The following is a 27,160-nucleotide window of genomic DNA, read 5'->3' as shown; positions in this document are numbered from 1 at the left end:
CTTTAAAGTGTGATCTATCCACTGTTTAGATGTAGACACTTGACCAGAGCTGTAAACAGAGATACGCTCCTGGTGGCAGAGTGAAGGTGATGCCATATATCTTGGTGATATTGATGTCTGCGATATTTTCCTCCGTTATGAGTGACATCATAGAAGAAACGTTGGCAAAAGGAGTGCCTGTGGGCGGCAAGTGGGGACTCGCCATATATCCAACCAAAACGAAGCTGACGCCATTCACCACCGACGGCAAAGGTAGCCGAATTCCACCTCCCGCGACTAAATGAACAAGTATTGGTTCTTTTCTCCAATGTAAAATATTTAGGTATAATCCAGGGCCCGAAGCTAAAATGGAGAATAAACATAGAACTGAGAATTGAAAAGACCTGTATAGCCCGCTATGCCGGCAAGAGGACCCTTGCAAGGAAATGGAATCTTCGCTGAGGATCATTCACTGGATATACACAGCCATTTTACGTCCCATCCTGAAGTACGGTTCTATTGTTTGCTGGCAGACACTGAGCAAAAAGTGCAATAGAACGAAGCTTAATAGTATTCAGTGAACGGCGTGTGCAGGTGCTACCAGGGCTGAGCAGTCTTGCCGACAGATGCTCTCAATGAACTATTGCGTACTTCCCCCCCCAGACCTCCACGTTAAATACGCTGTGGCGTGAAGTGCTGTCAAACTAAGTGAGTCGGGATATTGGAAGCGAACCCCTACGGCTATAATAACATCCTAGACGAAGTACCTCGCGAACTCTGGGCATTACCCACGTACTGCACCACACGCAATCCGAAGTTCACAAGAAGCTTTGCTGTGGACTTACCAACCCGGACAGAGTGGAAGATCGGCAGCGTGTTGCAAGGCTATAGCACAATATTCTTCACCGACGGATCAAAGATGGTCGGTGGAGTCAGTGCGGCAATTTTCTCGAATACACACAGTGTAGTTGAATCATGCGGTCTCCCAGGATTCGTCAATATATTCCAAGCGGAAGTACTGGTGATACTGAAAGCCTATTGAAGGATAGGGCATGATATAAGCCCCAAGCATAAAATAGCCATTCTGACCGACAGCCAAGCGGCGATTAAAGCCTTGTACTGAACACTGGGTGGCACACTCAAGGTCACCTTCCTCTGGGTTCCCGATCATAGGGAGAAATGGGCGGAAAGACGGACTGGCCAGGCGGTGCTCTGCTCTAAGCTGCCCTCGGCGGGTAAAGTCTGTGGCCCGCTGGCGACTGTTAAGGATGGAATCTACTCGCACTACTTAGTAGTCGCGGACATCATATGGGGAAAATTCATCACCTGCGCCAAGTCAAGGAGGATTCGCCCCGTCTATAACAAACCCGAATTTTGAGCTTTCCGACGCATGCAAATGCATACATTACAGCTGTCTGCACAGGGTACTAAGCTATAAGGGAATATTCCGCGAGACTCGGCATACCCCACAATTCGCAAGCCCAGGTACTTCTTTTGCAACTGCCCAGCTCTAGCTAGAGTCATTCTTTGAGGACCTCAGAGAGATCTCTAGCTGATGGGTGGGACAGCATCGACAATTGAAGACGACCAAAGCAGCGGCAAAAACCACTAGCTCCTAACCAAACACCAAGAGAATGTATAAAGGAGAATTACAGCGTGAAGAAAGGCAAATGTTTGTCTTCGGCTTCCGAAAAGGGTTCCTGAAAACATCAACTTGCTTGAGTCTAACGTGAAAGAACTTTGTGATCAAATCATTAAAGTGCATCGTCCGAGGCAGCCAAGCACAAGAATTTGTCTGGACGATTTCGACACTCCGGAAAATTGCAAAAAGGCTTCAAGCAATTAAAGAAAATTGAAATTGATGGAAAGCGACTGTGCGTGACTGTTCCAAAAACCGATCCAGAAGACTTCATCGCCAAGTTGGTTGAACGTCAAAAGAAAAAGCTAGCACAGAAGCGGTCTCAGAAGAAGCTGAAGAAATCTGTGACAAAACCAGAAGGAAGAATCTTCACACTAACAATTATTGTTAGAAAAATTCCAGCCAGTGGGTGCGCCAAGATTCCTCCAAATTTCAGCTCTGCCATAGTTAAGGATCTATTCCCAAATGCCGTCGAGTTTAAATTTGGTTATGCTGAGAAACCAGGAGGACAAAATTCAGCGGTTGTAACTCTTCACACGCCGAAATATGCAACGCCTGCTCTCATCGTAACAACTCCTAGCCTAAAAGAATTCTAATAGCAAATACTAACCTTAAGTATTGTTTCTTCGCTAGCACTACCGAAACGTTTTCGTATGGGTCTTGGCGATTCACTGTTACTATTCGCATTGGTTGAATTACTCGATGTGGTATTACCACTCGATCCGGTTCCAAGTTTATGAGGTAAAGTATTTGATTTTTCCCATGGTCGTTGTCGCACACTTTCTTCGTTAGCTGGTTCAGGCTGAAAAAAGAAAAGATGCACTCGTTAGGAACCACGATCGATAGTAGTTATCGGAGGACTAAGTCACCTCTTTTTTCTCGGCTTGCGCTCGTCGCCTGGCCAAGGTTTTCGCCATTTCGTCCATCATTGAGGCCATTCCTTTCGATGTACGTCCAATCGTGCCATAGTTTCCGCTACCACCGCTCGATGTACTACTACCGCTGTTTTCGGCCGGTGGAGGTGTAGTCTAAAATATATCGAAACATAAGGTTCCATGTGAATTCAGGGCAGTCCCTTTGAGTATGCCAAACTTATGACTAGGATCACAATGGTTGGTCAAAGTGTTTAGAACATGCAAGGCTAAGGGAAAATTTATTCCATATTAGGAGGGCAGGGTCCGGAATTTACCTTATTATTTCTCTTAAGTCTAGCGTTTTGTAGTTGAGCTGCAAGCGAACTCATGTCCATAGCACCGCTATCGTTCTTAGCTGCTAGGCCGCCCATTGGCGGCGGCGGTGGTGGTGGAGGTGCTGCGCCTAGTGGACCGCCGCCCATTGGTGGTGCCATAGGTGGCTGCATTGGCGGCGCGGGTGCCTGTGGTGGACCGCCACCGAATGCCGGTGGTGGCGGTGGTGCCTGGGGTGCTGACGTTGGTGGTGCTGCTTGAGAACGTCCTGTTGTTCCGCCAGCGGATTGAATAGGAACATTGTTACCGATACCACCGCCACCACCTACTGCCATCATTGAGGGCATCATGGGTGGAGCAGCTGGAATTTGAGCGTACTGCGACTCGTGGCTCGGTCCATTGTTATTTGATGCTGCGTAAACACCTGAGAGGCTTTGCGAAGACTGTTGTTGCTGGAGTTGTGGTGGAACTGGCGGTTGATGTGGAAGCTGTTGTTGCGATTGTTGGCTAGCATAAACTACACTATTCGAACTGGCTGACGATGGAATTCCTTGTGGTTGCTGCTGTGAGGCCACGTATATTGGACCATTCTGATGGGGCGGCGGTTGAGGCGGCCCCTGCTGCGGCTGCTGCTGATTTAGACTTTGATTAGAACTAGATGTCACGTAAATGGGCTGCTGATACTGTGATAGTAGTGAGTAGTGGTGGAGAGTGTACCGAGAGTTTAGTGTATGAAATGAAAAGAAATAAAAGCGAAGAAGCAGTTTAGCAAGCGAAGTGATTTATCTAGCTTAAAGGCGAATTAGAGTTATTTAATTATGTACGCTTTGAACACTTAAAATACAGTGAAATGTTTTCGCAAACAAATCGCAAGCATTGAAGTAAGAAAAACAAAATTTCACAAAGAAACATGACCAACAAAATAGAAACAATGCAAAAGAATATGCACCTGATTTGTGTATGAATTATTAATGGGCTGTGAGGAATATACAGGATGATGCTGTGTTACCGATTGTGGTGCATGATATTGTGATTGTTGCTGGGATCCTGGCTGTTGTTGTGGCGGTTGCATCATCCCGCCTCCCACCACTTGTTGTTGATTATACATCTGTGGTGCCATTGACATTGGTGGTGGTTGTGGTGCTGGCGGTGCACTGGAAGATTGATTCGAATTAAATTAATTACGAAATTCCAGAGAATTGTTGTAGATGGAAATCCTCCAGACAGATACATTACCTGCTTGTGCGATGATGACCTTGTGGTGTCGGTGGGCTCTGTGGGATATTCTGGTTGCTTTGTGATGTGGGTGTTTGTGCTGACGGTGTAACGGTGCCGGTCATTTGTTGTTGTTGCTGGAGAATGGCTGCATCTTCGCGTGTCATAGTTCGATAGCCCATATCTTCGTCATATGCATTGCCATTTGTTGCAATTTGCGGTCCAGATAGTAGACGACCACTTAATATCTGGAAAATATGAATTGTGAATTAAGTTAATTGGAAAATATTTTGGTCAAACGTTGTCAAGAGGGCATTCATTTAATTTTACTCTTCTGTTTCCTGTGGTCAAAGGAAAGTATAGGTCTCAGGGCGAAATGTGGATTGGTACCCACGATTGAGCATAAAACCTGGGAAACGCCTGTTGAATCAACACCAACAGCTCTACTACCAAACCCTATCTCCACCTCCACGTGGTCACCGCTGGGAGCTCTTTCTTAACGGAAATCTACAAACGGAGAAGGATGAAGGCGCGTCTCCCACGCCTAAAAACGGGATAAATTGTACCAATTGGTCTTCCAGGTTGAGGGTTGGATAGGAGTGACAACCCTGCACCGAAAAAAACTTATTATAAAGTCACAACAGGAGCCTCGGACTGGACTGATAACACAACGACGGACCCGACAACGAAAAAGGAATAACGATTTGCGCTAGCCGATACCCTGTCCCAATATAAGGCTTATATAACAGCGTTACAGGAGATGCGTTGGACACCATTTATTATAGCGACCATCTAGTAAACTATGTGTTCGAAATAAGTTTTTTTTCAGCCAAAAAAATGAAACCTGCTGTTATCGGCTTTGAAAACATAAGCGAACGGCTATGCATTCTGCGCTTGCGAGGAAAATTTAGAAACATAAGCCTCATTAACGGAGCCCGTATTCAGGCGATACGTTAGCTCCCATAGCTTAACATCAAAATAAAAATGATAACGGACTGCGGATTATTCAATTAGCAGTGTCACACTAAATGGTTGTTGGAAATACCTGGTTTGCGCGGAAAGCGGTCCACAAACAAACATGGGTCTCTCCAGACGGGACAACTTTCAACCAAATTGGCCACGTGCTGGTCGAACGCCGCCACCACTCAGCCTTGATGAATGTTAGAACATATAGCGGGGCCAATATAGACCCGGATCACTATTTCGTTTACATGGTGCTCCAAGCTCGAATAACAACACCACCCAGAATCCCCTCTGACAATCAGGTGATGAAGAAATCCGCGCACGGTTGTTGTCAGCCAACAGAGCCTATTTCAGCTTACAAAAATTCTTCCGCTCGAAACGTTTCACCATAGGGTCAAAGCTCTTACTGTACAAGACAATGATCTTGCCAGTCTTCATGTATCCCTCGGAGACTTGGATTCTTAGCAAGAAGAATCCTCCGAAGAATTTTTGGCCCCCTACATGAGGATGGACGATTCCGTAGCCTACATAACGTCGAAATCTATGAGTGATATGGTGGGCGGGTCACTTAATCCGTATGGATGAGGATGATGCAGCCCGGAAAGTCTATAAGGGCAATATCTATGGTAGAAAAAGATGACGAGGCAGATCCTGCCTAAGATGGAGCGATGGCGTAGGTCAGGACGCCATACAGATTTTAGGGATATCGAATTGGTGGACCTCGTCGCAAAATCGGGATGTCTGCAGTTCCTTATTAAGGCAGGCCTAGACCAGATACCGGTTGTTGCGCCGTTGATGATGATGATGAAACAGGCATGACATTGTTAAGGAACATCAAATCGAGTATATATCTAATGATTCACGGCTTGGGCGAATTGCTTGAGACGTCGGAGGAGGACTGGTTTGGCAAATTTTATTTACCTGAGCGATGGTTTCTATTAAAATTTGTTACCACTATTCAATATTCAAAATTATCTAACGCTCGTCTGATAAATGAGGTGTAGCAAAAGGACATTTTTTATGCATCAAAATGAAATGATTATGGAAGTATACCCAGAAAATAAAACCAAAATTAAAACACATATTAACTTACGGCGCAGGGGGGAGAGGAAGCAAGCAATGCTATAAGTTTTTTATTTTACCGCATCTTACCTCAAGAGATGCTCCAGGATCAGATAAGGCTCATCAATTTGACGATCTCCTCCAATACCAAAGACTGCAAAAGAGGAACCTCATGGAACCTCAGCAAATGATAAAGATGTAGGAGAATGTAAAAGGAGTAATCCTACCAAAACTCACCGAGAACAGAACCCTAACTCGGAAGAACTACCTTTCAAGCAGCTTGGAGCTAAAGTAGTCGAGTTATCGGAATTCATCAAGGACAAGCATAATGTGCATCACGCATAAAGAATAGGTTGCAGGGGAAAAAAGAAGGCTAAAGGAAAAGCCAGAAACTGATATCCCAACACTATCACAAACGCCCCAAGCGACACCAATTTTGTCAAGTAAAAGAATGCGAAATAAAGAGGAGGAAACTTTTGGGAATCAACAGACGCCAAAAAGTCGTGCTGATCAGTCCAACAAACGGAACTAGAACAGAAGAAAGAAGGAAAATATGTTCCCGAAGTGGGAATGTTGGCTAACGAAGCGAAACCCAAGGCAATTAAAAACCGTAGATGGACTAATGTCATAAATTAAAAGAAGAAGAAACCAAAGGTATGAATTCGTGTAGAGGCAACTGCAATCTCCTCTCTAGCAAAGGAAACCTATCGTATGTAAAGATACTAAAAAAGGTGAAAGCTGTCTCCGACCTAAGAGACCTAGGCAAAAATGTCACCAAAATACGGAGGACCCTAAAAGAGGATCTCATGTTTGAGTTAAAAAGAATCCAGGATAGAAAAAACTGACGGCTTTCGTACTCAATTATAAACACGCTCGGGGAGAATGTCACGTTACGTTCCCAAAGCATAAGATGCAGTGCAAGGATGTCGATGAGGGAGATCTAAACTGCCTTGAGACAACAATTCAAGTTAGAAAAATTAGGTAAAGAATCCATTGTGAATATAAAAAAAGCTTATGGCGGTACCCAAAAAGCCCCAATGCCACTGCTAGAAGAGACAGCGCAGAAGTCGTATGTGGGGAATGGTCGAATTGGATGGGTTGTCTGCCATCTAAGAGAACAAACCTCCCTAAAGAGGTGCTTCGAATGCCTGATTTTTGGATATTTTGCGAAGGCATGCACAAGCGACACCGATCGATGTCGAAGGTGTGGGGAGAAACAACATATTGTCAAGGAGTGCAATGCATTTTGTGTCAAGAGAAAGAGGGACGTGATAACCGGCATATTGCTGGAAGCGATAAATTCCTGGCATTAGGAAAGCGTTAACTGCAAATGAAAAAATGAGATTAATACGAATAAACCTCAATCATTTCAGGGTCATACAGAATTTGCTTGCGCAGATCACTTATAAATCTGCGATGAAGGTTGCTATCATAAGTGAATCGTACAAAAACCTTGACGGTGGTGTATGGGTCCCAAATTTGACTGGTGATATGACTGTGCGATCGTTAAGGCATAAAATATACCATGAGTCAGGCGGCTAATGGCTTTATATGGGCAAAAATAAGCGGTATACTTGTATATAGCTGTTACGCCCCACCGAGCCTCACCCTGTTTGAATTGGAAGACCTGTTAGACGATCTTATTCTCGACACAAGAGGACGAAGTCCAAAGGTGATAGACGATGGCTTTACCTTGACTAATTCGTGAGGAGCAGGTAGACTAACGCAAGGGGGCAACGCTTATTAGAAGCATTTGCGCAGTTAGATAGAGTTCTGGCCAACGGAAGTGATATAAACACCTATCGAAAAGGGGGATCCGCTTCAATTGTAGATCTGCCTTTCGTCAGCCTTCTGCTGGCACTTAATATGGCAAGTTGGCGAGGCCTTCGCGTACAGCGACTATCAGGCAATCACCTTTGAACTAGGGACACAGCCTAATGACAAGAGACCCGCACGCTGGAAGCCGAAATACAAAAAACGCCAGAATGATCTGCAAAAGCAATGGATGATAGGATAGAGCTCTCCAGGACACTCAATGCATCGCTAAAGCATGAGACACATTGATATTTAAGAAGTTCTCATTCCCCACTAGAAGACCCAATTACCAGTAGAATAGTGAACTGGCCAGCTTTCGATCGACTTCCCGTCGATCCATACGAACGGCTCATAGGGCCGTGGGTGGGATCGATCAAGGGCAAAAGGAGCATACCTATAGGGGATCCCGTAAGAACCTCAAGCTCGCCATTTAACGGAACAACAAGGGATGTTTCAAGGAGCTCTGTTTAGGGGCGGACATAAGCCCGTGGGATAGCGCCTATAAAATCGTGGCGGGACGATTCAGAGGCCGTTCATCTCTGCAGATCACGTGCCCTACCCTCTTGTTAAAAATCATCTAGAGGTTATTTCCCCAGCAAGAGAGAGGAACTGACACCTTCCAGCGATCCCTGCATGTGACGCCGATTCCAGCAGTTATCAGAGGCGAGCTTCTGGAGATCTAGGGTCGAATAGGCTACTGTAAAGCCTCGGGTTGGACGGCATACTGATTAAGACCCTCGCTTGCGGTCAAATGTAGACTGAATATGTTCGCGGAGTTGTTCGAAACTTGCATGTCCGAGGGAATAATAGATTACTCCCGGTCTTCGAGAGCCAAAGAGAGCATCGGCGTCGGCAGATCGGCCGTATGGTTTCAGTAAAGCCAGATCAACTATTGATGCCATAAAAATGGATACTGGCTTGGTCGATAAGGCAATTTATGGAAGGCGTTGTACCAGCAAATGTTGCATGGCGATGACTCTGGACGTGAGAATGCATTCACCTCGGCCAATTGGTACCTTATACGGAAGGCTCCGGCGACGATTGGTGTTGCCACTTATCTCGCTGCTATTGTAGCTAGTTACTTGCGAGAGCGGACGCTCTGACATGACCCCAATGATGAACCCAAGGAGTACGTTGTATTTGTGGGTGGCTCGTACTGGGCATACTACTGTGGAACATCATATACAATGATGTATTGAGGCTTTCGGTTCCGGAGGAGGCCGTGGTGGCGAGTTACATCGTCGACATAGTACCGATGGTGGTCGAAAAGTATCTAGAAGATGCTCAATTGTACTCAAGCAGAGCAATTAGTGCTGTTAAGCTTGTTTAGAGAGTACTGGGCTGGCACTCGCGGAAGAAAAGACGAAAGAGCTCCTCATCACTAGGTGCCGCAAAAGAAATTGCGCTTGTCTTAAAATTGGGAATTATATCATCACTTCCAAGCCGGCCATCAAATACTTGCGAGTGATGATGAAAACTCAATTTTAAGCATTAATTCAGGCTATTTCTTTAAATTACGTACTCCTCCGTGAGACCAGGTCGCTATTCAAATCCACATTTCCAAATCTTAATTCTTTCAGGACTATTGGATCCCAAACAAATCCGCCAGGTACCCCACCTCTTCAAGGAATGTCTAAACCATTTTTTATCTTTTTTTAAAATTCAACTGTGCATAGTTGTACTTATCTAGTTGCCTATCATGTTATTATATTTCCCACATCTAATATCTGCAAATGATGAAAGAGGGGCCTTACGATGTTGAAACATTTGCGTTAAATTCCAGTTCGCCTATCAATTCAAACTCTCGATTGTGTCCAAATCTGACCTCTCTGAACTATAATGAACGGTTTCAACTATGCCCTAGCTCTTGAATCTGAGATAAAGTTTCGAATTCGTAGAGTAACATGAACTCCTACAATCTTCCCTGTTAATTAAAAAAGTCATTTTGAGAGACGAAAGCAAGGAAAATTAGAGAAAAGTGCTTGGTCCGGTTGTCAGGGATTTTGAGTATGAGTGACACCTCTTAAAGAAGTTTACTGCGTGTTGTTGGCAGAATTGGATGGGGGATGAAAAGCGCTTCTGGACACTAATTGAGGGTATTGGACTCTCTAGGAAGCTCGCATAAGTACAAATAAAACTTAGGACTGGAAAAATCCATCATCATTAGCTTCCCTTCTTTGATTATTCACGAACATAAATGAGATCGATCCATGGTCCACGGAAAGAGGCTTACTTTAGAAGTACATATTAGATTGCGTGAAAGCATAATGGTATGGTAAACTCTGAGGACGAAAAATATTGAGTCGGAGCGTGTACTGCGTCAATATAGCAAGCAACTACGTCAACAGCCGAGAGAATATTTAACAAACGATAGCAACAAACAAAGTTTGGACGCTACCTTGCTTATTCCCAGATTCACTTCATTCTTGGCGGAGAGCTTAAGAGCTGGGGTTTCTTACCAAAATAATATCTTAATAGCAGTTTGATAATAAAGAATGTCCTACTCTGTGGTAATGGAATAGACCAAATCGCAAAAAATAAGCATGAGCTTCAATGTTATCGCGGTTCTTAATTTTTACCAGGAGGAGGTCACGATATTAAATTGGTTATGATATCTGGTACAACTGAGCTACTCAATTAGGTTGATAGAAATTGAAAAAGAGAGAGGAGATGCTTCTTTCAAATCAAATGTAGCATCTATCATAATAGGAGAAGGAGCTGGGGAATTACAGGGATGCTTCTTAAGGACAAGAGTTTTGCTCAATTGCGAGACTTTGATTTTGACACCAATCTTCGCATGTACAAAGCGTCACACAAGGCCATTTATCATGATTGTTGCTAGATGACGGCCCGGGTTCACCGAACCTCTCCCATTTCCGATGGTTTCAGTTTTTTATAAGTCTTGAGCCTTAAGGTGCGATATGGAGGAGCAAAGACAATAAATGACACCCAATTTTAGTTCAAGATTACTCGAAGTTTGAACGCAAACAATTAGAGCAGAAATATCATCGCTCCCAGCACACTAATCCTTATACTCTGCGACCTAATTATCGTTGGATATTGACATTTGCCAGGTAATCTACGTAATCTTCTCTCACGTCCAGAGATTGGCCTCAGATTTTCGTCTGCCTATAGGAATTCAAATTTATCTATCCTTCAGCGTTCTTCAGGGTAGATTTGAAAGTGGATGGCTGAATGGTCGTGCTCAGGCCTGACAAGAGGGAAGTCTCGCGGGTCCGAACTTTCCTAGAGGACTCGCAAAATTCCAATGAAGAGAGGGGGTAACATGGGGGCCCGCGTAACTTTCACTCCAGACCCGTATAATTTTTACCTCGGGTTTCGCTTTATTGCATAATTTTCACCTGCGGTCCAGATTATCTCTCCGCGGTCCTGGTCGTGACAATGAACGGCGTCTTGTGGTAATGGAGACGAAGATGTTGCATTGGACTAGTCGCATGACACATTTTGAATACATCCGAAATGAGAATATCCGCCATCCATATGGAGTAGCACTGATCGTGGAAAAACTGCGAGAGAGGCGCCTTCGATGGTATGGTCACGTACTTCACGCCAACGAGAATTCACCTGCTAAGATTGGTCTGAACATCGAAATTAATTGTAAGCGACCAAAAGGTCGGCCGAAACAACGATGGCTTTATACGCTGGATGGAGATTTAAAAGCCTCGGGATTGCATCCAGTTCAGACATTTGATAGAACTAAATGGTGAAACCAATCACGACGAACCGACCCCGCTTGTGAACGGGACAAAGGTTGAAGAAAATGCAGTCAGTGCTTCTTGCTTCCAATGTGCCGCGTGTATGGTGAGTGCAGCGGCCTCCGTGAGGCATCCACCCTAATGAGGACTGGCGAATATGTCTCCAGGCCTTCGGAGGTATCGACCTGCGTCGTATGTCGAAAAGGTCAAGTCGGCCGTAGTTTCGTTACCACATCCCTGAGCAGACGCAGCATACTGGAGTTGCTTAGCCCTGTTCTGGTATACTGCACAGGGTCGGCGGGGAGTCGGTTCTCCTCGCACACTATCTCCGTGGGGCTGGCCGTGAACTCCTCTCAATGAGCTGTGCGAAGGCCGAGGAGGGCAGAAGGAAGGGATTGCCTTCAATGTCCGATGCTAATGTTTCAGCGTCCCACTGGACTGAGGATGTTATGCAGTGGTCCTGTGGCATTTGAAAGCCTAACTCCGAGAAAAAAGCAGACTCATGCTGCATTCCCTGGTCCGTGATGATTACGGCTTGTACACCAAAGCGCGGAATCCATTCTCGACAGAGGACCTCGGCATATGATTGTGTCGCAATGTCAGCCAGAGCTATTCCTTCAGGCCACCTCATACACCTGTTGATGATTGTGAGGCAATACTTGTATCCATGCGAAACTCGCAAAGGGCCAATGATGTCGAGTTGGATGGTGTGGACACGCTTGGTCCAACGAGGGAATACGCCTACTTCCCTTTTTACGTGCTTGTTGATCTTAACCGGTTCGTCGTCCTGGGGGCTGGATGCGCAAATCGTGTACTGCGTGAAATACTTCCTTGCTTAAATCGGCCGGAATAAATGGCCTAGGTCCCTTGACAGAGGTCACGCAGAATAAGTAGGAATTTGAGCCGAAGATAGGAAACTCCTTGAACTTGTATTTGGAGTTTGCCATCAGGCTCGGAAGCTCTGCGTCGCCTTTCTGCGTCTTTAAGCGATTGCCGAGATTCGTGACAAAGCATCCGACACGACGTTATCTTTTCCAGACACGTGTTGGATGTCGGAAGTAAACTGGCTGATGAAACTTCGTTGCCGAAGTTGGTGAGGAGACGCTTTGTCGGGCTTCTGTTTAAGTGCAAAAGGAAGAGGGTTGTGGTTTGTGAACACGGTGAAAGGGCTTCCCTCAAAGGAGAAGCGGAAGTATTTAATGGAAACATACGCGGCGAGTAGCTCACGATTGTAGGCGCTGTAGTTGCGTAGAAGTGGGTTGAGTTGTTTCAAAAGAAGCTCAATGGTTGCCAGATTTGGTTCACTCGTTGGTGAAGAGTGGTGCCTACCGATGTGTTTGAGCCATTGACAAACACGTACCATCAATAAGCGGTTGTTTGACAGTTTCAAACGCCTGGACGCCTTCAGTAGACCACACACATCCGGGTCACCAGTTTAGGAATGTTCACTTTACTGTCTTTTATTTTTAAATATACTAAATCCAACTTCACAGTTTCTACACTCTACTCCTTCTTTACTTAAAACTTGTTGGAGGATGATCTGTAGCCTACATAACCACGAAGTCTATGAGCGATATCATGACTATCGGTGGGCGGGTCGCTTAATCCGTATGGATGAGGATGATCCCACCCGAAAAGTCTATAAGGGCAATATCTATGGTAGAAAAAGAAGACGAAGCAGACCTTGTCTGAGACGGAGCGATGTCGTAGGCCAGAACGCCAGACAGCTTTTAGGGATATCGAATTGGTGGAACTCGACGCAAAACCAGGATGTCTGGAGTTCCCTATTAAAGCATGCCTAGACCGGATACCGGTTTTTGCGCTATTGATGATGATCATGATGTAGAATGCTCTGCTTGTGGTCGGCGTCCGCACTCTCCGGTGGTCAGGGCCAGGAAGAAGAAACGCCGGTCACGTGTAGGACCGCCAGCTGTGTCGGCGGAGGTCATCTCATCGTCGGCAATGCAGTCGTTGGTCCTTGCCTTCGATGTGTCGCCACAAGAGCAAGGCCGCGGGTAGAAGGAAGTTTACACTGATTTTCTCAGGCTGATTTTTGGTGTAAGGAAAAGTGTATTTAAACTAAATTTACTTGCAAGAGAGCTCCTTGTACAATTTTACTATATTGGCAATGGGGACATTCGCGAACAGAGAATTTCAGATGTATCAGCTGAATTTCCTCCTTTTCTTTTTCCGTGTGTTTTAAAGGCGAAATCAGGACGCGCACTTTGGAATAAAGTAGGTTCTCCGAACTTGACAAGATTCGAGGATGTTGCATCCGCCGACGAAATGAGAATATTTTTTCCGTATTAGGGTTTGCTAGGTGTTCTTGTTGCACTGTCGCTGTGTCACGGGTCGTCGTGGTCGAAAGTTACGCACAAGTCACCTAACTTCACCCTCATGGGATTTTGTGGGTCGTCTCGAGTTTTAGTTCGTTTACAGCCGCCATTCAAGAAAATCATCAAACTCATCATACTCAGGTGTGAGTCTGCTTCTTCTGCTCCGTTCATACCATTGACAAAAGTCCGAAGGGTATGTGTGCGCCATCGTACCTCTCAGGCGAATGCGCGAACGTTGGCTACTATCCAGTTGAACTTATGCTTAGGGGGGGCAAGAGGAAAATGCGGCAGTAATCCTATCTGCTATGTCAACATTAAATGACCAGAAGAAAACTTTCAATGCCACCAGAAAACGCTGTATTCACATCGACTTACTGGCTCTGGATGCAGTAGACGAATGCTCTCAGGCTCAGGAGGGCGATCAGACCCGAGTAGCTCTTGCCACGAAGCTTCACAAGTCAGGAACCGGGATGACTCTCCGAGACCATATGATCCCGGTAAAGCCCCAAAGGAAATGCTCCCGGTCCGGTCATTTGCGATTGACATCCTTGTTGGGAGCTTCATGATACTTGTGCCCATATCATCAGCAGAGCTCCTTGAGGGCTTAAAGGAGCATTTGCACTGTACAACTCGAGCAACGTAATACTTAGTTGCGGCCGAGATGTTGGATAGACCTCGCATCCAATGCTAAGCCTACACTCAGTACAGATCGCCTGTGTAATTCATGCCCACATCCTGGGCATCCTGTCGTAGAATTCATTGATAATACAGCCCCTGAGCCGATTCCTTATGCCAAATACTTTTCTACGGGGGGACCTGCTGACTATGATATTAAGCGAACTTGGCAATTAGACAAAATTTATGAGGATTTAGATGACTTGGTGGCCGATGCTAACGTGCGAATAGACTCTTATGAATCATGAACTAACTTTATTATGAAAATCTTTTTCTAATGAGTTTGAGATCCGTTCATGGAAATACAAATGAGGCACATTTTAATAATAATAATAATCGTTGGCGTAACAATCCATATTGGATCTAGGCCTTGAAGTGTGTTAGAGCACTTCATTCAAGACCGTAACGGTACACTACAGTATACTGTAGGAGGCAATGTGGTCAGCATTGCGCTCGCCCGAGATTATTACCCTGATTTGACTCAGGTACTCATTCACAGCTGAGTCGACTGGTATCCGACGTCAAATCACGATACAAATTCCACTGTCACCAGTGAGATTTGAACCGCGACCTTCCGCACGACAGCCTTGTGCTCTAACCACTCAGCTATCCGGATCCATTGGAAAAAAAAACGCCTCCTCCAAATGCCTTCCATTTGGCCCATGATAAACAAATAAACGAAATTTCAAGATAAGTCAAACATTTATAAAATTAACACACTCACCTCTAACGCATGCATCATAGCCCGAGCGAATGCTTCCGCATCTTGTTGACTTGAGAAATTCAGTCCATAAACAACTTTTGAGTCTCGCCATTGATGAAATGTTGCTGTTGCCTGATTATATTTCAATCCTTTTAATATCGAACAGTTAATTACAACTTCATGATCGTGAAGTTTACGTCCAACAACACGAAATGTATTGTTCTGTTGATGATGATAGATCTGAACTTTGCTGAGACCGGACGACGTACCAGATGGTACCCATTTTTTTTGGGTATCATCGTAGACCATAACGGAGGCCCTGGCGCTAATAATACTTTGCTCACTGAAAATAGAATGGAAAAAAAAGGATGGAGTTAATGTGTGAACCGATTTGAATAAAATTTATTTATTTAATAAAAGATAACAGCTGTGATTTTCTTATCGGAGATTGTAGATGGATTGGGACCATTTGACCGTAGCGGACTAACTTTATTGAATAGTCGGTCTGCCCTTTGACAAATTTTTCCGATTTAATCCGTCAGATTTTCACATTTTCAACTGACAGAATCTCTTCCCTGATCCTGTTCATCAACAGTATCCACAAATAACACATAATACCAGTATGTATTTTGGCAAGAGTTCGTTGTGATTCAAAAATTCGCTCCAAACAATTACATTTAGGACACAGTTAAGCTTGCACTGAATGAGTTTGGGTTAAAGGCACTATTGTTTGCTTTGTTACGACTATCTATTTCTGCAAAAGCGCTCATTTCACCCGGCATCGTAATAATCCATCGAAGAACAATCCCCTTGGTTGCAAACCGCGCCGATAAGAGTCTTACCAATAAGACCTTCCCCTTAAAAATGTGAAAATAAACCCTTTTGGGGCGCCATGACTTTTTACGATGGAATCAGGGCAGGGGAACCTACCTCTTCCTTATGCATGCCTTCCTCCTCCAGGGTTGGAGTTCACAAATTAAAATTGACCATGAGGGTATGAAATTATCCCTTCTTTGAGGTGCCATGGCATTTTAAGGGTGCGCGGCCTTCGCATTTTTTACGTCCTTCGGAGAAACAGATCAACATTAAATTCTAGCTTTTTGACATCGCAATTGTCCAAAAGGGTTAGAGGGAGAGGCACTCTCATCACCCCACGATTTCTCCAAAAGATTCCACGCATATAACATTCTTCCCTTCCGGGCACGTGTTGAATGTCGGAAGTTACCTGGCTGATAAAGCTCAAGTGCCGAAGTTGGCAAGCGCACGTTTGTCAGGCCTTTGTTTCAAAGCAAAAGTGGGTTATTGTCAGCGAGCAATGTGAACGACCTACCTTCAAGGGAATACCGAAAGTATTTAATTGCGAGGTACTTGGCTAATAACTCACGATCATAGGTGCTGTAGTTTCGTCGATCGGGATTCAGGTGTTTGGAGAAAAAGCTCAACGGCCGCCAAATTTAATTCACTTTTTGGTGAAGATAAGCACATGCACATGCACGTGGTCAAAGGGTAGTATAGGTCCCGGGGCGAAACGTGGATTGGTACCCACGATGGAGCATAAAACCTGGGAAATGCCTGCTGAACCAACACCAACAGCTCTACTACCAAACCCTATCTCCACCTCCACGTGGTGACCGCTGGGAGCTCTTTCTTGACGAAAAGCTGCAGACGGAGAAGGATGAAGGCGAGTCTCCCGCGCCTAAAAACGGGACAAATTGTACCAACTGGTCCTCCAGGTTGGGGGTTGGGTAGGGCTGACAACCCTACACGGAAAACAACCGTTACGAAGCCACAACAGGAGCCTCGGATAGGACGGATATTAAAACGACGGACCCGGCAACGACAAAGGAACAACGATTTGCGCATTTTCTCATGGAACGTGCGCTCCCTGTATAGAGATGAAGCTGATAAGCAGCTAGCCGATACCCTGTCCCAATATAGGGCTGATGTAACAGCGTTGCAAGAGATGCGATGGACAGGGACCGGTTTCCTGGAGAAGAGCCACTACACCATATATTATAGCGGCCATCCAGTAAACCATGTGCTCGGAGTAGGTTTCTTAGTCAGCCAAAAAATGAAACCTGCTGTTATCGGCTTTGAAAGTATAAGCGAACGGCTATGCACTCTGCGCTTGCGAGGCAAGTTTAGAAATATAAGCCTCATAAACGTTCACGCCCCTACAGAGGAGACTGCAGAGTCGGAGAAGGATACCTTCTACGAGGCAGTAGAAAGAACCCTCGAAGCCTGTCCCAGATATGATATCAAAATCATACTTGGGGATTTTAACAGCCAAGTAGGGAAGGAGCCCGTATTCAGGCGATACGTTGGCTCCCATAGCTTACACGAAAAAACAAATGATAACGGACTGCGGACTATTCAATTAGCAGGGTCACACGAAATGGTTGTTGGAAGTACCTGGTTTGCGCGGAAAGCGGTCCACAAACATACGTGGGCCTCTCCAGACGGGACCACTTTCAACCAAATTGACCACGTGTTGATCGAACGCCGCCACCTCTCAGCCTTGATGAATGTCAGAACATATAGGGGGGCCAATATAGACTCGGATCACTATCTCGTTCGCATGGTGCTCCGAGCTCGAATAACAATACCACCTAGAATCCCCTCTGACAATCAGGTGAGAGTGAACACTGAAGCCATCCACAACACAACCCTCCGCGACACCTATAAGAGGGAAATGGATGCCGCAACAACCGCAGTCAATAGAGGACCTAGAGATGAAGCATCAACTAATGATCTTCACAACCACCTGAAGAACGTTATCATGGATACGGCCACAAATATACTTGGCCCCAGCCGCAAAAGGAGTCGGAACGGCTGGTTTGACGATGAATGTAAGCTAGCAACGGAACGGAAGAATGCCGCATACCGAGTAATGTTGCATTCTCAAAGAACGCGGGCACGCGCAGAGACTTATCACGAACTCCGTCGAGCGGAGAAGCGACTTCACAGACGGAAAAAGGAAGCCTGGGAGAACCAACAAGTCTGTGAACTAGAAAAGTACAGGGAGCAACCGCACCAGGCGCGGAAGTTTTACCAACAAGTCAGCAGGATGAAGCCTTATACACCTCGATGCTCATCCTGCCGAGACAAAGAGGGAAATCTGATTTCCGACAGAATGGGCATATTAGAGCGATGGGTTGAGTACTTTAATGAGCTACTGAACAACCAGAACATCGGCGAGTTGGAGGTCCCGCCAACTGAAGACGACGGACAAATACTGCCACCACCAAGTTTAGGAGAAACAGTCCGTGCAATTCATCGGCTAAAAAATCATAAGTCGCCAGGAGCCGATGGAATTACAGCCGAATTGGTTAAATATGGAGGCGACCAGTTACACCAAGTGGTTCATCAACTTGTGCTCAAGGTATGGGACAGCGAATCAATGCCTGACGATTGGCAGCGAGGCATAATCTGTCTCATACATAAAAAGGGAGATATCACACAGTGCAGCAATTATAGAGGTATCACGTTGCTGAGTACCATCTATAAGATATTCTCCACTATCTTGCTAGGCCGGATAGCCCCATACGCCCAGAACATCATTGGCCCATACCAAAGAGGCTTCACTCCAGGCAAATCAGCAACAGATCAGATTTTCTCTCTGCGGCAGGCGATGGAAAAACTGTTGGAATATGGACAACAATTGCACCATCTGTTCATCGACTTTAAAGCCGCCTATGATAGCATAGCCAGGGTAAAACTGTACACGGCCATGAGGGAATTCGGTATCCTGACGAAATTAATAAGACTGACTAGGCTGACCCTGACCAATGTGCGAGGCCAGATAAAAGCAGCAGGATCACTCTCAAGACCATTCGACATCAACAACGGTCTACGACAAGGGGATGCGCTATCATGCGTCCTCTTTAACCTGGCCCTCGAGAAGGTGATCCGTGATGCTGAGGTGAATGCAAGAGGTACGATCCTTTTCAAGTCCACCCAACTACTGGCCTATGCTGACGATATCGACATCATGGGAAGAACCACCCGAGACGTTCAAACTGCCTTCATCCAGATCGAGCAGGCGGCGCGAGATCTTGGGCTGCACATCAATGAAGGCAAGACAAAATACATGGTGGCAACGTCAGCACCGAAGACGAATCAACCAACAACATCAAACCGCACTGGTCAAACACAAGCACGAACAAGAATAAGGATAGGGGAATACAACTTTGAGACCGTTGACAATTTCTCCTATCTAGGGTCGAAAATCACAACCGATAACAACTACGATGATAAAATCCGCGCACGGTTGTTGTCAGCCAACAGAGCCTACTTCAGCTTACAAAGACTGTTCCGCTCGAAACGTCTCACCATAGGGTCAAAGCTCTTACTGTACAAGACTATGATCTTGCCAGTCCTCATGTATTCCTCGGAAACTTGGGTTTTTAGCAAGAAAAATTGCGAACTCTTGGCCGCGTTCGAGAGAAGAATCCTCCGAAGAATTTTTGGCCCCCTACATGAGGATGGACGATTCCGTAGCCTACACAATGACGAAATCTATGAGCGATACCATGACCGTCCGGTTGTGGATAAAATCCGGCTCAATAGGTTACAGTGGGCGGGTCACTTAATCCGTATGGATGAAGATGATCCCACCCGGAAAGTCTATAAGGGCAATATCTATGGTAGGAAAAGAAGACGAGGCAGACCCTGCCTAAGATGGAGCGATGGCGTGGGCCAGGACGCCAGACAGCTTTTAGGGATATCGAATTGGTGGACCTCGGCGCAAAACCGGGATGTCTGGAGTTCCTTATTAAGGCAGGCCTAGACCGGATACCGGTTGTTGCGCCGTTGATGATGATGATAAGCACATGCAGCAATAACTGAGGCATTGACAAATACGGGTAGTGGTGCATCTTGCTGAGGGAATGATAGAAGTGTAGCATCCACCAGATGTTGCTTGGTGGTGGTGGTCGCTTGGACAGTCTCCGGGGACCACACAATCAGGCAGGAATCTTTGGCCTTCAACCCAGACAAGTATACGTTAAGGATCGACTGATGGTGGGGTGACCTTGGGCAAGAAACGACGGTAGAAGTTTAACAAGCCCAAGTACCTTCCCAGTTACTTAACAGTTTTCGGGAGCGGGAAGCTGTAAAGCACTTGCGTTTCGACTGCGTCTGGTTGGATACCTTCAGGGGTAATCAAGTGGTCGCAGAATTTCACCTGCGATTGTAGGAATTTGCATCTCTTAATGTTAAGTACTAGACTAGCCTTATGAAGACGCTGAAACATGCACTCGGACCTGACGCAACCAGAACATCATGCAAATGCGAAGAAGTGAGGGTTTCGCAGCACAGAGTGAATGAATCTCTGTAAGCTTTGCGCCCTGTCTAAAAGTCATCCTGGTGAACTCAAAGAGTCCGAAAGGTGGGCATATTGACGTTCTCGGAATGTCTTCGGGAAATACAAGGATTTGATGGTATGCCTTGACTAAGTCCAAGGTGCGCAAAATCGTGGATGAATGGAATGGGATATCGGTGTGGAATCGTCTGAGCATTTAGACGTCTGTAGTCGCCACAAGGTCTCCATTCGCGATTGGATTTAGGGGCCATGCGATGTAGCGAAGACCAACACTTGCCCCGCAACTAAGAACTTTTATCGTTTTAACGGAAGCACTTTAGAAAAGATCGGGGAACCAGCAGTGTTGATTTTGTGCTGAACATCATGCTTAACGGGCTCAGAGAGACTACGCTTGGTAGTGATGTGTTGGTATTTTTGAAGAAGTGCGCGAATACAAGGATCAGCAATGTCTTCAAAGACGATGGAAGGAGTGCTGGGTGAGCAGGGTGAGATTTTTCCTGGTGACCTAAGGGAAGCTATGAGGTCAATGAGGGACCTGTCATGTATATGCACCAGCAATTCATAGTGGCACAGGAAATCTGCGCGTAAAATGAGGGATCGTAGCGTTCAAATGACCCCACATATTCCCGAGCTTGGCTAGAATAGAGGCTTGCAAACACGTGTCGACCGAGCGCTCCGATGGAGCTTCAATATTTTTTTTTAGGTTTTTGGGGTAGCTCTTCCCTCTAGGTCGCCTTCGGCCACTCAGGATGGTCGTTTGATCATCCCAATTCTCTTAGTTTTCATTGCAAAATATTAAACGGATCTTTTTATAATTCGCGAAACGTAACGTGAGTGCGAATTATATCAGTCAGAGCTAGATTCTATTTAAGGATTGAGGGAGCCTAAAATGAAGATCAGAGGTGAGGCAGCGTCTGATGGGCTGCCTCTGCTCTGGATGAAACTGTTAGCCGTTTTCCTCTTTTACTTTTTTGAGTGTGGCATCTACATCCAACATCAAGTGGATGCGGATTCATCATTTAAGGGAGAATACAATGAACCTAATAAAAAGCTCCCTTCATTGAACTAACTTCACCTAATCTTGCAAATAGTATGTATACGTATCCCCCCTTAATTTCTTCCCGAGATATTTCAAATTTATCATTAGCATTCAGTTCAGACAGATATCAGGCCAATTCCACCAAAGTTGAAGAGATAATCGAACGAATAAAACTTGACAAACTGACGACATTGCCAATGAACTCTGATCAATAGCAAGCATAGCCACGTCATCAGCATAAGCTTGATCGTGTATTGGAAAATTTTGCAGTTCGTATTGTAGTGAGCCCATCAGCATACTCCACAGAAGTGGCGAAACACACCTCCTTTTGGGCAGCCCTTCGTTGCTTCTGCAGTCAAATAGCGATCGACACCCACCTTAGCGCACAGCAATCTATGCGTTAGCATAGCACGCTTAATTAAAGCATCATCAACACCATGCGCTCTGACAGAATCAAAAAGTTTTTTAAAAGGCGCACAATCAAAAGCGCCTTCAATGTCTACGAGCACCCCCATCGCGTACTCACCATTCAAAGTTGCATCCTCTATCTTTGTGACCAAAGAATCAAGAGCAGACTCACAGGGCTTTTCACGCTGGTAAGCATGTTGGTTATCATTAAGTGGGTACGACCTAAGTGCGTTTTCACGAATGTGATGCTCCACTAGTCTCTCCAAACCTCCCAACAAGAATGAAGTCAAGCTGATCTATCTAAAGTTAATAATCATCATTCCCAGGTTTTGGTATGAAGACTACCTTAACCTTTTGCCAAGAGGAAGGCACATAGTCGCGAGCAAGACATCCTCGAAAAATATTTCTTAGAGGTCGCTCTAAGTGCTCCATACCCTCCTTTAGCATTGCTAGATAGATGCCATCCATGCCAGGTGCTTTGAAATGTTCAAAGGACAGTATGGTAGCTCTCCCCTTTTCATGGCTAACAACCGCTTTCGCAGTGTTCCAGTTCCCCTTGCAGCACTTGCATGTTGAAGGGGTTGCAAGAACCGTCAACTCTCCTCCTGCCACTTCTCTCACCCGTTCTCCCGGGTGGTGTACTTCCAGGAAGGTCTGTACTCAATCCAGTCTGGAACTTGTGAAAGTACCGTCGGATTTTCTAAGGGAGTCCAACTTGGCCGACTCATCCCTTTTGAGGATCTGTACAGCCTTGACGTCTTTCTTTCGCCTTCCAGTTCCGCACAGTACGCTCTAAAGGAGTCCCGTTTCGAACAACTAACGAACAGCAGTTCCCGGTTCCACCAAGGAACCGTTTTGCCGCTTTGGCCTCGGGAAATAGGACAAGCCTCTTCATAGCACTTTAAAAGTGTGTAGTTCAGAGTTTTCAATTCATCTTCCAGCGCCAAAGAAGTCCTTAGTCGCCTAGGGAACTGTACTTAATTGCCAATAAGTTCACTGAAATTTCTCCAATTCGTTTTCCTAGGGTTCCGTCTTTGTACTGCAGACTGTCCGCCCGCGATAGTCAGATTGAATTCTAGGTTTTGGTGATCTGACAGTGAGACCTCGTCTAGCGCTCGTCTGTGTGTAATCAACTTGTAACACTTTTAAGGTACTGATTAGTGGGTCAATTACTTCGCTTCTTCTCGGTCCCACGACCATGAGGGCGGACCCTACGTACAGGGTCATCCGACCAACTGAAGTGATGAAATCAAATAGCTTCTCTTCTCTTGGATTGCATTTGCTACTGCCCCGGCAAATATGTAGAGCATTCGCATCGCAATCTATTAAGAGTTCGAGACCACTTGATTCTGCATACGCCACCAGATCCCTAATCTCTTGCGTCGGTGGAGGATACAAAGAAACATAGGGTAAACGAGCGGAGGCAACTATGATGTTTTTCCTCTCCCCATTTATCTGGTATTGTATGATGACCGTAGCTAAGTCCTGGGAACAGTACTGTCTCAGCATGGTTGCCTCTAACCGTCTTAACATCAGGACGCAAGCTCTCGGTCTTATGGATCTTTCATCATAGAAGATCCTAGCTCCATTTACTGATCCAATGTCATAGATTCTGTTAAATCGAACCCACGACTCTTGCACCAGAAAAATGTAGGGGAAATCCTGCGGCTTTGTCATTCTCGCTGCCAACAGATAATAAGACTGACTAGGCTGACCCTGACCAATGTGCGAGGCCAGATAAAAGCAGCGGGATCACTCTCAAGACCATTCGACATCAACAACGGTCTACGACAAGGGGATGCCCTATCATGCGTCCTCTTTAACCTGGCCCTCGAGAAAGTAATCCGTGATGCTGAGGTAAATACAAGAGGTACAACCTTCTTTATGTCCACCCAACTACTGGCCTATGCTGACGATATCGACATCATGGAAAGAACCACCCTTCATCCAGATCGAGCAGGCGGCTATCGGCGCGAGATCTTGGGCTGCACATCAATGAAGGCAAGACAACATCAAACCGCACTGGTCAAACAGGAAGAATAAGGATAGGAGAATACAACTTTGAGACCGTTGGTAATTTCTCCTATCTAGGGTCGAAAATCACAACCGATAACAGCTATGATGAGGAAATCCGCGCACGGTTGTTGGCAGCCAATAGAGCCTATTTCAGCTTACAAAAACTGTTCCGCTGGAAACGTCTCACTATAGGATCAAAGCTGTTACTGTACAAGACAATGATCATGCCAGTCTTCATGTATTCCTCGGAGACTTGGATTTTTAGCAAGAAGAATTACAAACTCTTGGCCGCGTTCGAGAGAACAATCCTCCCCGCACCCTACATGAAGATGGACGATTCCGTAGCCTACATAACGATGAAATCTATGAGCGATACCACGACCATGTGGATAAAATCCGGCTCAATAGGTTACGGTCAGGTCAGGACACCAAACAACTTTTAGGGACATCGAATTGGTCGACTTCGGCGCAAAACCGGGATGTCTGGAGTTCCTTATTAAGGCAGGCCTAGACCGGATACCGGTTGTTGCGCCGTTGATGATGTTGTTTGTTCCTTACTATGACTTCTGACGATGAATACCTTGCTATGGTTCCTGGAGGACACTGAGATTTCTGCACAAATATTTGCGGACAATCTAACCATAATAATTGGCGCTATGGAGGCTGGACTAGTTCTGTTCACTAGAAACGCAGCATCCTAGCCCCCATAAACCGGGTGGAAATCCAGGTGGTTTAAACAGTCAAATATTTAGGAGTGTATTAGTTTGGAGCCGAAGTTTAAGCTTATGTGGAAGCATTATATTCAGAAACAGTATTCGAAATTCTGCAGGTTGCTCTGATGCTATAGGATTGCGTCTTTTAGGGTTATAGACTTTATAATTTTCAAGGACGGAGTTAGATTTTTTTAAGGATTCTAAGATGAAGATCAGAGGTGAGCTAACGTCTGATTGGGCTGCCTCTGCTCTGGATGTATTTGGCGTTTGCTTTTTTGAATGTGGTATCCACATCCGATGTTGATGCGGACTTGAGATCACTCATTCAAGGGACAGTACAATGAGCCTAATAAAGGGATCCCTTCGCTGAACTAACCTAACTTAACCTTGTAAATAGTAAGTATACGTATTTTTCCTTAATTTCTTCCCCGAGATCTTTCAAATTTATCATTAGCCTTCAGTTGACAGATAGACATCCAGGCAAGGGAAGGCAAACTGTCGACATTGAAACTGAACCCTTAAAAGTAGAAACGCGATACTCAACACTCTAACTCAGTGAGTCCTTCAATCAAGAAGGATGCAAAACCATCTGGTTGGCAATAGACACTGCGTGGTTACTCATGGAGATATACCATGAGAATTATTAACCTTTTTACATTATTTTTCCTAGACCTGGAAAAGATATTTGACTGTGTGTCACAAAAATTCGTCTGATACAGAAATTGGTGCGTGGGAACTGCTCTACCGTGATCCGGAGAGTAAGATTTGAAGTGTAACAGGTATTTCAAAATCGTTCCATGCCTTTGCCGGTGTTCATCAAGGTATCGTCCCACCTCCTCTTTCCTCGTTCTTATCCAGTGAACTCTACACAGTTTTATGCAAAAATCGTCTGACAACAGATCCAATCTAGTCGACTAGAACCAAATAAAACAGAGCTTTGACGACAAACCCCAATGAAGTAGGCACCATCACTTTCAGTGACAGCAACCTGCTCAGAAATGAGCGACTTGATATCGCGGATCGATACTCCCAACCTGTGATAAACTGCACCATTAAATGACGCCAGCGCAACCTGGATGAAATTGTCCACCATGAGTTCCGAGTGCTAGCCAATTATGAAAGGCAATGAACGCCGTCTTACGGTAATTGAGATGAATATGCTGCATTGGATGTGTCGTAGTGCGCTATGATTACATCCGAAATAAGGACATCCACACTCGATATGGGGCTGTACCTATTGTGAATATTGTGAAGAAACTGTGAGAGAGGTATCTTGGATGGCGTGGTTAGGTACCACAATCTGCATTCCTTAGCTAAGATTGGCCTGAACAACGAAGCCGATGGGAAGCAACTCAGCGGCCGAACGAAATGAAGATGGCGATGTTATGGAAACTAGGATGCTCCAAGCGAGGTCTATAAACAAGCACAGTAGCGGAGCCGATCTAGACTGACTGACCCCGCTATTGAACGGGATAAAAACGGAAGAAAAAGAGCCAGCCTCCAGTTGATGATTATATTGAAGTAATGGTCAGCTTGTCACGCCTTTCACTTATTCATCAAGTTTGGCAGTCATTTGGATATAATGTGCGTGAAGTAACTTTCATAATGAATAATAGAAGAAATATGCACGGCACGAAATAGGAAAACCCGAACACGAAATTCGTTTCAATCTCTGCTCCCTCAGTTATTTTCATCTCAGATGCTGTTAACATAAACGAAATATCTAAATATAGGCATGCAAGATGACTACATCCAAAAAAATATGTTTAAATATGAACTTTCAAGGCTAACTGCACATTAACTTTCGATTACCATTACCAAACAGCAATTCCTGCTATTTATAGTAGAACAAAGTACTTTCTCTCTAAGATTGGTATTCTAACGCAAAGTCTACCATCGACCATTTCGCAACAGGTGGTAAGTGTTCTCGTAAAATAGATACTTTGAGCAAGAAGATACCATCAAGAAAAATGAGATTAGGATAGGCGATATGGACGCGCTACAGACGGAACAACGGTTACTAACCCAGCTGGGAACATCCAGTGTGTAAGGTGGACTTTCATGGCAAAGATACCCAAGACGAATCCTCTTACCATGCAAATTCCGACGAAAGGAGCCGAAAATCTCTTCCAAATCAGATAAATTTCCCAAACATCTAATGAGAAAACTATTTTTAAATTCATTAGGGAAACGAGAAAAAAATATAGAAAAATGCGAAAATACTGTGGAAGCTCATCATAAATCAGTCTGACATTGTAAACATTGGAAAAGTTCCTATTCGTCTGTGTTATAATTAACTTCTCGTTAACGGCACTGTGGAGGAAGTCCAGAGGATAGTAAACTTAATTTTAATTGACGCGTGAATAACGGG

The 27,160-nt window shown here is 45.2% G+C and overlaps 1 protein-coding gene across 8 annotated transcripts in view; it reads right to left on the bottom strand.

Annotated features, from left to right (window-relative positions):
- Positions 1–27,160, bottom strand: part of LOC119654305 (protein enabled) — a 287,416-nt gene that overhangs the window by 6,748 nt on the left and 253,508 nt on the right. For 3 of the 8 annotated variants that reach the window (XM_038059620.1, XM_038059613.1, XM_038059614.1), the window contains 6 exons: positions 15,312–15,633; positions 4,042–4,268; positions 3,755–3,959; positions 2,808–3,488; positions 2,488–2,646; positions 2,229–2,420 (listed from right to left, as the gene is read on the bottom strand). In XM_038059620.1, the coding sequence (XP_037915548.1) occupies positions 2,229–2,420; positions 2,488–2,646; positions 2,808–3,488; positions 3,755–3,959; positions 4,042–4,268; positions 15,312–15,633 (1,786 nt within the window). The remainder of the gene's footprint in view (positions 1–2,228; positions 2,421–2,487; positions 2,647–2,807; positions 3,489–3,754; positions 3,960–4,041; positions 4,269–15,311; positions 15,634–27,160) is intronic. The other 5 variants (XM_038059615.1, XM_038059616.1, XM_038059617.1 and 2 more) reach the window with 5 other exon arrangements.

The sequence above is a fragment of the Hermetia illucens genome, chromosome 4 (genome assembly GCF_905115235.1).
Source record: "Hermetia illucens chromosome 4, iHerIll2.2.curated.20191125, whole genome shotgun sequence".
Taxonomy (NCBI): domain Eukaryota; kingdom Metazoa; phylum Arthropoda; class Insecta; order Diptera; family Stratiomyidae; genus Hermetia; species Hermetia illucens.
Note: the sequence above shows the minus strand (reverse complement) of the source record. Positions and strands in the feature narration are given on the sequence as shown.